The sequence below is a fragment of the Plectropomus leopardus genome, chromosome 21 (assembly GCF_026936395.1).
Source record: "Plectropomus leopardus strain MGB_pleo_1.0 chromosome 21, ASM2693639v1, whole genome shotgun sequence".
Taxonomy (NCBI): domain Eukaryota; kingdom Metazoa; phylum Chordata; class Actinopteri; order Perciformes; family Serranidae; genus Plectropomus; species Plectropomus leopardus.
This window is the reverse complement of record NC_142196.1, coordinates 15,899,225-15,910,614: the sequence shown is the minus strand read 5'-3', so window position 1 is coordinate 15,910,614 and position 11,390 is coordinate 15,899,225. Positions and strand designations below refer to the sequence as shown.

General features: G+C 40.1%; 1 protein-coding gene across 1 annotated transcript; it reads right to left on the bottom strand.

The window, feature by feature from the left end:
• Positions 1-100: 100 nt before the first annotated feature.
• Positions 101-11,331, bottom strand: tmprss7 (transmembrane serine protease 7). The gene is made up of 18 exons (XM_042510010.2): positions 11,013-11,331; positions 9,906-10,110; positions 9,365-9,495; positions 9,204-9,271; positions 8,859-9,052; positions 8,746-8,781; positions 7,679-7,907; positions 7,192-7,316; positions 6,368-6,480; positions 6,156-6,262; positions 5,884-6,020; positions 5,414-5,521; positions 5,042-5,149; positions 4,830-4,946; positions 3,232-3,427; positions 1,905-2,173; positions 446-582; positions 101-348 (listed from the first exon to the last, which is right to left on the bottom strand). The coding sequence occupies exons 1-18, from the start codon at positions 11,082-11,084 to the stop codon at positions 187-189; spliced, it is 2,514 nt and encodes an 837-aa protein (XP_042365944.2). The 5' UTR covers positions 11,085-11,331; the 3' UTR covers positions 101-186.
• Between the last annotated feature and the right edge of the window lie 59 nt (positions 11,332-11,390).

Below are 11,390 nucleotides of genomic sequence, written 5' to 3'. Positions count from 1 at the left end.
AAAGCACCTGATAAGAGTTAATATATTTCAAACACATTAATAGCACCTTGCAATATAAGTAAAAGGTAAATATTGCTCTTGAATAAATCGACAGTTAACAGTGTCTGATGATGCTTTTATTATCTGGTGTGAGCGACAGAATATCTAAAAATCTGCTGGCACTGGATGAATTGGAGTTTCATCCTGTCAGTTGATATGGCTGTAGATCCAGGAGGTGAACTTGTTGACCCTGGTGTAGACCCCAGGCAGGTTTGGTCTGCCGCAGCCCGCACCCCAGCTCACAATGCCAATCAAGAACCAGCGACCCCCACCTGGTGCCTGACAGGACAGAGGACCCCCTGAATCGCCCTGAGACACAAAGAGCGCAGTTGATGCAGAAATAACACCAATGTTTAATACAGAAAATAGAGGTGATTATGGGCGAGTCAGTCAGATTGGAGCTCACCCTACAGGCGTCCCTCTCTCCTGAGGGGACCCCGGCACACAGCATGCGTGGGGAGACAGGTCCATATCTCTTTTTACACTCTGTCTGGCTCAGTAGGGACACTTCTGCTTTCTGCAGCACCGAGGGCAGCCCTTTGTCTGCAGCGGGCAGAGATCATGCAATTGTCAGATAAAAATATTTACACATTTTGGATGTTTTAAAAGGTCCAGTGTGTAGGATTAAGATGGGTTCATTGGCAGATATGAAAATATAATATAATAACTATGCTTCCTTTAGTGTTTAATTACCTGAAAAAAAACAAATAGTTGTGTTTTTGTTACTTAGAAAGAGATGTTTATATCTATATCAGGAACAGGTCCTTGTCCATGGAGACTGGTATGTTCTACAGCCATTTTTCTACAGTAGCCCACAACAAACAAACCAAGCACTGGCTCTAAATAGGGCCATTGACAATTTTGCAGCGGCCACCATAGTTAGCAGCCCTTCTGCAGAATCAGAAAAATGTTTTTTGTTATGTGTTTTCAAACCACCTTGTCCCTTTGTTTTGGAGAGGAGATACCTCTATGGATAATTTAGTTCCTGGTAAAAATCTTGTGAATGTCTGGATCTTAAGTTATCAGAGAAAAAAAGTGAGCACACATTAGCTGGTGCTGGACTAGCAGCTTGTCCATAATGTGCTGAACAGCGTTCCAGAAACATTGATTTTTCATGTGAAACTGCTTTATTTAATGTTTTGCAGGTTCAAATCACCAAGTGTTTTTGAAAGGAAGAGACCTCTGCAGACGATTCGCTCCCAGTAAAACACTTGTGAACACTGAACACAGAAAATTCTAACCAGGAGTTTCAGCTGGTTGCAATCTGCAATCATCACCACTAGATGCCACTAAATCCCCCTAAATTCTAGACACTGGACCTTTAAGCTGACACAAGCGTAATACTACATGTAATATCCCCATGCAAATGGGGATATTTCATATATAATTTACTAACTATATATGTGTTAAAAATGAATCATTACTTTCTGTTTCTGTTTGTTTATGCTGCTGATGTAGCTACTTTGGGATGGAATAAAATTGTAGTTCTGGTTTTCTCTGACGACTGTTATTACAGCCAACAGCACAATATTTACTGGGTATATTGTATGAACTTTTATTTTTTTTGCTTCAATTTCTGTTTCATTGTACCTCCATTGTCTTATTACTTGCGGTTGTGATGTACAGTTGTGACCAATCACAATAATGCTGGCGCTAAGGCACTGTGACATCACATGGACCCCATGAACAGCTCATAAAGAGTGTCAGAGTTGGTAAAGATACTCTCTTGGGTCATTACTTATATGTACTATAACTGCAATGTTTTTGGATGTAAACTAGCTTTATCAAACAACCCTCCTAAAGGAAATCAATGTTGTATTAAAGTGTAAGAAATCACTGAGCTCTATATCCAAGGAGTTGCTCACCCTCCTCAGAGCGGTATCCCCACCCGGTGACCAAGCAGCGGTGGCTGTAGGTGACAGTGTGGGAGGGGGGTGGCAGACACACAGGCTGGATCAGCGGACTGAGGGAGGGAGGCCACGGCTTCTTCAGCTGCAGCAGGGCGATATCGTAGTCAAACGTGTACGCGTTATAATACTCGTGCACCACAATTCGCTGGATCTCCGCCACGTGTTTGGCACTGCCCTGAGTCAGCATGCCAAGGTGGGCGCTCCAGTAGCGTGGGTCAGAGAGCCTGGTAGAGTCAGAGGATCGAGGGTCACTGATGGAGGACAATTGTGGCTTATACTATTAACTAACAGGTGTGTTTATATCTACAGTATGTAATAATTTGTTCATAACATCAATTTAATAAGCCAGATGCCTTTTAACTGATAATGTAATAATTGGCAGATGACACTGCAAGTCAGAGCTATTTGCACTTTTTTGATACAGCCCAATACTTTAAATGTTACAACTTAATTGATTGTTATTTTAACAGATTTGTATTTTTTTAATCTCATTTACTGTTACATCATAATGGAAGATGCTGGCTGAATTTGCACAGTGACAAATATATTCTACTTATGAACTCACAACATGTCATTATGTCATAAAATATCCCATAAATTGATTGAAATGTAGTAGAAACTGTCACTGAATGGCCCAAAAATATGTAAAAGCATCATTATCACCAACCAATTGTTATTTCTGGTTTAGTAACATTAATGAGCTAAAATATTAATAAAATATTGCTTGCAATAAAACAACACGATTGTTTCTTGTTTTAATTATATCACTATCTTCATGAGATGATCAGATATAAACCTGCTGCATACCTAGTATTACCAAAGGATGCAGTAATCTTATGTTGTCATTTTTTGGCAATAAAACACACTAATACTTTTTCATTGTTTTCTTATTGAGAAGGGAATTGAATCATATTTAAATTTATTATTTTGGACACTTTTGCACATTATTACATAGCTATTGCATAACACAGTGGTTATCCCGTAAGTGTCGAGATCAATCAACAAGATAATTAAAGAAATAAAACACATTTTTGTCACACAAAATTATCTTTTCTAGTCTTTTTTTTCTTGTAAAATAATGCATACTTTACATCTCCTGACCTCTCAAACTCACAACTCATTCCCACACAAAGGCATGACATCTGGTGGGTGTTTGCAAGAAGATACTGATTGTTTTAAGTTCAGGTACTTAAAGGCCCGCTGCTCAGTATATCAAATCTGTTTTCATACAGGGATCATATAACAGTAACAGGAAGTCATTAATTAGTGGTGAGTGTCTGACCTTTCCTTGCTGAAGCAGTGTGCTGCTGAGATGAGCCAATCAGAGGAGAGGACAGACGCCCCACAGTACAGGTTACCAGAGTAATGGAGGCTGACCTGCCACGGCCACTCGCCCTCCTCAGAGTTATCTCCACCCACGATGCGCTCAGGTCCTGTCGATGAACCCACTGTCCTCACCAGGGAGGGACGACCACAGGCTGTGGAGCACACATTGATGGATTACTGGTTATATTATACTGGACTTAAGTTTCATTGTAAAGGAGCACACAACACTTAATTTGTATAGCACCTTTCATAAAAGAAATGCAGCCCAACATGCTTTAAAACAAAGAAATTACATGCACCAAATGCTTCACATGAAAAGACATAGAAGACAAAGACATAATAAAACCTGCATGTAAAAATAAGATCAGAATAGAATACATAGAAAGCATTTTCACAAGGATAAAACCCAGTTGATAATACTATTAAAAGTAAGATGAAAATAAGGATATAAATATAATGCACAGAACGCATAACATAAGATGGCAAATAAAACCCATTAAGATAATATTAATAAAAACAGAGTGTATAAAATGCATATAATTAAGGAAAATACAACATTTTAAAGCGGTGCAGCAGTGCGTAAGTAACTAGTTAAACTGTTACTGTGGTTGAATTGAAGCCTCTAACAAAAGAGTGTACCTCAGTGAGAGATAAAAAAAACAATACATATCACCATTACTATTATGATCATGTGCAGTTTATGGATCGATGGGGATTTATAAGTGCATAAGTGTTTTTTTTTAATTCTGCCACGCTGAGTCATCACCATGACAGACTGCCGCCTTATTAAAAAGCTTTAACGTGTGTGTGCGCACACACGCGTGCATGTACAGTATTACCCAGTATCAGTGAGTGATCAAAGACAAGCCTGTTCCCATCACCCTGAGACCCCATCACGATAAAATAACAGAGAGGGCTGTTACAGCTGGATCACCGCACTGCTGCAGGTCAGCAGGTTCAGAGCACGCTGCTCAGTGGATTATATAACAACAACTTTCTCATGGAAACACATGAAATATCCGTCTGTTTGATCATTATGTATCAAGCTTCATTGAAGCAAACAATTCAGGTGGGACATATCCGAATGTGTTGATGTGGCTAAGGTTAGTTAATCATTAAACTGGTCTTCATTTTAGTGAACAATAACTTGAGAACATGTTCCTGACAGAAACAATTATAATGGTATTAAGGTTATTATAAAGGTGAAGGAAACAGCATCTTACTTCCATGATAAACATATATTTGGTTGGTACTAGATATTAAAATGTTAAATAATGCAGGGCAAAATACATGAGCATAATTCTAATTATTCAAAGTTTCAATTTTGTGAAAATGAATCTTTCAAAGTGTACATATAGTGTCTTAAAAACAGTAAACAGTTTTCACCACTGCATCATACCACATGTTGACACTGGAGTCACTTTAAACAGCAAGTTGCAAGATAGGGTGAAAAAACAGGTTAATAAAAAATCTGTACTGATGTTTTTGATTTTGGTTTTCTTTTCACAGCAAGTCCAAGACGTGCACATGGAGCAGACAATGCAGAGCACTCACCACAGTTGGCCTCATCGCTGCCGTCCTGACAGTCGTGAACGCCATCGCATTTTGCGTTTTTCTTCAGGATGCAGGAGCCACTGTTGCACTGATACCTGATTGCAGAGCAGGTCGTTTCTGGAAAAAAAGTAAGCAACATATTGCTAAAATTAGTGGTTAATGGGTGAAAGGGCATACATATTGCACTTCTTCAAAATTTTAACAGTTCATACCCTGAGTGCAGTTGATCTCGTCAATTCCACTGATGCAGTCAGTCTCTCCGTTGCACACAAACAAAGGATGCAGGGGGCTGTTGCCACCACAGTTTTTGGTCGGCCTTGCTGTGAAGTCATGCAACATTTTTCCTCAATCAATTATAACCATTTGATACTTTAAATCCTCTCCTCTGTAATGTCTGTGTATCTTTTTATGTTTTGTTGTTGTTCTTAAGAACAGGAACCTGCTGAAGACCAGTTTTATCTGAGTCAGACCAGTCTAACTGTAACACATGTAATGTAACTTTTAATTTCTTTCCAATGAAAAAAATAAATGAATAAATATGAAAATGAAATAACCAGTCCTACGTAACTCATATGACAACTTACAGCAGAAGACCTCGTCACTCTCATCCTGACAGTCGTCCAGACCATCACAGCGTCGACTCTTCTCCACACACAGTCCCGTGGAGCACAGGAAGTGGCTCTCTGGACAGGCTGCACATAAGAGGCAAAGACAGGTTACAACAAACAAATTAACCACGAGTCAAAATGCATGTTCCTGCCATTCTGACTAAAAGTACACTGAACTAGGAATGACAAATACTAAAGTGAAAAAAGTAGTTCTATTTTATTATGTTCATCTCCTCTAAAAAAGGGTCTTTTCATGAGAAGTTGAAAAATGTCCATACACTGTATTTCTGTCTATTGTTTCCAGTGCATTAAGCATATTGTAATTTTCTTAGCATCCCCTCGAACTAAAGTCATCAACACTAAATTATTATAAAACACCCTTGATCTGTCATTTCCCAGAGTGTATCCCGGTTGTTGAGTCATGCTCTGGGTCCAGCAGTGCTTACGTTGGCTGATATTGTAGCTGCTGTAAGATGCCTGAAAAGGTTGAGCAGAGTTACGTGAGCTGCAGCGAAACTCCACCTCTGGGCTGTGGTCAGCGATCCGAAACACCGTGTGGTGTCCCACGTAGCTGCCACAGAAACTGGTGAGGGAGAGCAATCATCAATTAATCATTATAGGGTGTTGGTGTGGGATGAAGTAAACGGAAAACTGAATGCTGTGCAAAAATCACGGATTTTTCCTTCAAACATAAATGCACGCAGTTTTACAAACATACATGATTTCATTGACCTTCCACCAGCCGTGTTCACAGCCCTTCATGTCCTTTGGTTTCAAGACATAGTTCTGAAACTGCAGAGCAACTCCTAAAGCACTGTTAGGGGTCTATAAATACAAACAGAATACACAATTAATAAAAGATATTTGAGCTCAGCCAGTTTAACAAGTCGTGTGCATGTGTGTGTTTCTTTGTGTGTGGGTGTGCTTTACCTCAAACTTCCAGGTGCAAAAACACCGTGGGGGCAGGAGACTGGGGTGGAAGGGGCTGTAGATTTGACCACTGATGTCAGGCTCTAAGTGGGTCTCAATTTGAGACATACACACTGAGACATACAGAGATAGTCAAGGATTATACTTTCATCCCCAGGCAATACTGTACATAGTGGTTCCCAATTTTGGGCTGGAACATCTAAAGTGGTCTGTAGAGAAATCTGAGGGGTCAGAAGATGATAAATGGAACAGGAGAGAGTCTACTAAAACCTATTTCTTATACTCAAAATTATGTTTTTTTCTGAAATCTCTACTTCTCTACTCTCTTCTTGTAAAACTGTAGTTAGTTTAATCCTTTCAACCTTCCTGAAATTACTCATATTAAACTTTATTATCCCTTTGATCTGCTCATACCTCAAAGACATATCAAATTTGTCTGCAGGAGTCAAACATAGATATTACTTAGTTTAAAGGTATGGTGTGTAAGATTAAGTTGCATCTTGTGGCTGAGGTTGCAGATTACAACCAACTGAAATTTATTCAGTGTGCCAGTATGTAGCAGAACAAAACTAACTCTGTGCTGCTGTGGAAACAACATGACAAACTGTGGAAGAGGACTTGCTGTATATGTAGATGTTAACGGCTCATTCTAAGGGAACGAAAACACAACAATTCTGATTTTTCAGGTGGTTACACACTAAAAAAAACATATCTTGATATTCATTTTAATTTCTGCTAATATATTTTGTAAATCTTACACACTAGACTATTAAGTTGATGTAAGCCAAAAAGGCATACAAAGTGAAAAGATAAACGTGTCATACTTTCTTCAGCAATGGCCTCAAAGTGTCCTCTGAAGCTCTTGTTGTCATTTGTCATTCTGAAGGACAGCAGCATGACATTGGAGGTAGACACCAGGGAGACGGCGCTGGACACTGGCTCACACAACCTGCAGCACAGTGATACACTTTTGTATATGCAATGTTTTAGAAAACTTGGAAAAATACAGTGACATATGGTTAAAAACAATTAGAATTGCTTGTAGCTTTTCATTTGATTTTTTATTCTTATAGGGACAAGTACCATAAAACAGCTAATCTGCAATGCCCTTACCTGGATGGATTTTTGAAATACATAAAACACAATACAATACATGACACAGTACAAATCACAGACTTAAGAATAAATACATTAAGAACAGATAACTCACAATCCTATAAAATAAAGACAGAACATGTAACATGTAGGCAGCAGGCCCTCCTCATCACATAAGGAGAGATTTCATTTGTGTAAAGTAGGCTACAGACTCACCTGTGCAGAATGCGCCCTCTCATGGGCAGCAGAGCATCATACACTGTCAGGGCATCACTCACACAGTCGCTCGGCTCAATGTGGAATGAGGTGACCGTCAGACGGATCAGAGAGCCGGGGACAGCAGTGAGTTTTACATGGCAATTCAAACCACCCCATGTCGAGAAGACGTTTAAAGGGACGCTCACTCCAGGAAGATTGGCATACAGCTTATCTACACACTGTGAGCCTGTAAGGAAAGGAAGAAAATTCATATGCTTACTATATAATATACAGTGTAAGTGTTAATAAACCTAACTTCAAGGAGCAGTATGCAGGATTTAGTGGCATCTAGCTGTGAGAACTGCAGAATGCAGCCAGCTGAAACTTCTTTCCTATGCCAAGCGTTAACTCCTGGTTAGGAGGTTGTTCAGGAGGTTTTATCTGGAAGCCAAATTATTCAAAGGGGTTTCTCCCAAACAGACACGCCAGGTGATTAAAACCAGTAAAAAACACTGAAGAATGCATTTTCAGATCACAAATCAATGTTTCCCCAGTGCTGTTCAGCTTGTCAATGATGGACTGTTAAGCCAACACTTGCTAATGTGTGCTCACCTTTTTTTCTCTAATAACTTCATATCTAGATTTTCAGGATGTTTTTGCTAGCAGCCGAATTTGTTGGAAGGGTCTCTTCCTCTCCAAAACAAACTGAACAGTGATTAAAATGGGTAAAAATGCTGAATAAAGCAATTTTACATTAAAATCTGTGTTTTTCTGATGCCGTTTGGCTTGTTGCAGTGGGGTTGCTAACCATGGTGGCTGACACAAAAGCACGAATGGCTGTAACTAGAGCTGGTCTTTAGTTTGTCTGATCTGGGCTACTATAGCAATATGGCAGTGAAACACGGCGAACCCCATAGACCTGGAAACCTGCTACCTAGATATAACCAGCTCATTCTAAGGTAACAAAAACAGCATTTATTTTCAAGTGGTTATACTCTAAAGATAATATACTAATAGTATTACATTCATCTGCCAGTATATCCCCATAAATCCTACACACTGGACCTTTAAGTAGCATCACCTACCTGCTCCATTTGATGAGTAATCTGATCGCTGAACAGCTGCAGGAAGACACAATAATTAGTCTCGGCATTGATGCACACACTTTTAGGATACACGTGCAAACACCCTGACGCACCGTTGATGAGGATTGAGTCTATATCCACTGGGAGACCCAGCAGGTATCCTACAGAGGACCTGTTCTGCAGAGAGGTGTGGACTGAGTCTCTGAAAATGGCTCCTACACACTCCTCACACACTGTTGGGCTCTTAAGTCGAGGGACCACAAACACCATCCAGAAATGAACCAGCACGCCACCCTTATTGTTGGTACTGCGTGAGGAAAACAGAGTTTACATTAAACTTTAAATACAGCCTGTGTCGTAAATAAGTAGTGATGCTAGAAACTTGATTTGACAGCAAAAATTGAATCAGCTGGTCCTCTTTCTGCCTCATGCTGATGACGACGAGTAACTCACTGTACCTGAGGTCTGAAATGACAGCTTGCTTGTAGAGTCTGGCCACTGAGGACATCTTGTACACATTGCTCACCTAAGAGACACCAGCAATTAACAGTAAGACTCTCGTAGATCTCATGTGCAGCACTAACCATCATGTAAATAACAGGGTTGCACCTATACATACCACATGTTGTATTTTGTTTGCCATGGAAACAAACTCATGGGACTCTGCCTGACGGTACTCAGGGATAAACTCCACATTGGCAACACGGAACATCCCGGCAAAATACGCTCCACTGTTGCTTTCCCTGCGAACTAAGGAAATCAAGTCGGAATTTGCATTAAATGGTGCAGTGAAAGATACTGATACATAATGTTTTTGCAGGATTTAAAGAGAAATGTTGACATGTGGCTGCATGGTTTATTTATCCCAAGACAGTATACAGTATTATAAACAGTAAAGGTCAGTCAGCACCAGTTTGGAGAAGCAGGCTGGAGTCTGACATGGCAGCTAAGCAATGCACTCCTCAACCTTTTGTTGCTGACCCTTCCCTGGCTGTTAATTGCTTTGCCTCTGTGTCAGACATCAGCCTGCTTCTCCAAACTTGAGGCATGTCGACTGACATCCAAAGTATATAATACACTGACTGTGAATAAGTGACCTATATAACGCCATTTCAAAAATACTGAACTATATCTTTAAGTATAAGAATCTTCTTACTTACATATGAAGACCCACAGCAGCGACCACATGATAACCACCACCACAAACACCACTGCTGTGATGATGACAGCGAGGTGCGGGATGCTCAGCAGACGAGCCCACAGCCTCTTGAGTCCCTTTGGCTTCCGTCTGGTCTTCCTGTACTTCCTGCAGAGCTTCTGCAGAGTGTGGTCAACTGTGGCCACCTCCACAGACACATCTGCAATCTACAAGGGAGGAAGACTGACACATTCACACTCTAATGCATCATGGCAGCAGTAATTCTACTTGCCCTTTCCTGTTGTCACTTCAGTATGTGTGGATTCTAATAAGGATGTGGTTTAATGATGCTGAAATGATATGAAAAGCACAAACAATTGTCTCTTGATATTGTAGATCCTTCAAGTGTATTGGAACCCCTTTCGGATTCAGTGTTGGGACAGAAGGGCACAAGGGAGCTCTAAGTAGGTTAAATTACCAGAGAAACACCAAGAGGGCATAACCTTGTCTCTACCATTCTTCTCTTATCACTGTACATCATTCAGGTCAGCCAGTTTGGATTACAGTAGGCTGAAAAATATGCTAATCAATTAAGAATGCACACAGACATAGATGAGCAAGTGGTACAAGGTCACAACATGAACTGAACGAACATCAATATGCATAAAGTTAATCAAAACCATCACATTTAGTCCCTGATCTGCCAAAAAAAGCATGTGAGCTTGTGTCTACAGGTAACGATGCTCCATTACTGGTCAGGATTAACTTTAACAGGTTAAACTTGTGAAGACAGCAATAGTAACTCCATCAGATGCAGCGCTCAGCTCTCATTGAGTTACCTGGTGCACATACATTATTCATTCAGTGTCATCCCATACTATGCAAGAGGCAGTTAATCCATCACAAGTTAGTATGATATGGATTCCTGAAGGAAGAAAACTATTTTACACTTATTTATTCAAGTAACATAGCAACAGATGTGAGTTTTGAGGTTATGGTCGATTAAATTTCAATGGTTTAATCCTGGAGAAAACAGTAAGATATATTCCCAATTAAATTGTGACAGAAGGATTTAAAAATAACTTTAAGTCTCCGTGCCCCCAGAAAAATAAAGATATATCTTACTTACACTGGCTGCGTCCAGTTGTGATGCATCATCATCTCCGCTCGTCTTCTCGTTCGCCTCGTTCTCTGTGCCCATGACACAGGCATCATCTAATTCTCAATTTCCAATTTTTAAGATCCATTCTCTCTTCCTTTCAGAACAAAAACAGCCTCATAAGAACAGTTGCAAACTGTGTAGAGTCACACAGCTCACCGTTTGGATGCACGGTCGACAGGTGTGTGAAACCAGATCCTGGTGATGGAGAAACAGGGAGCTCGCTGATGGCAACGTACCTCCTCCAGTCTTATGGCTAATGTTTCATTCATTAACTTCTATCGCTACCTTCTTTCTAATTCACATGAACCAATATTCAGCAGGCAACAAACAAAGTCTAGTGTGTTT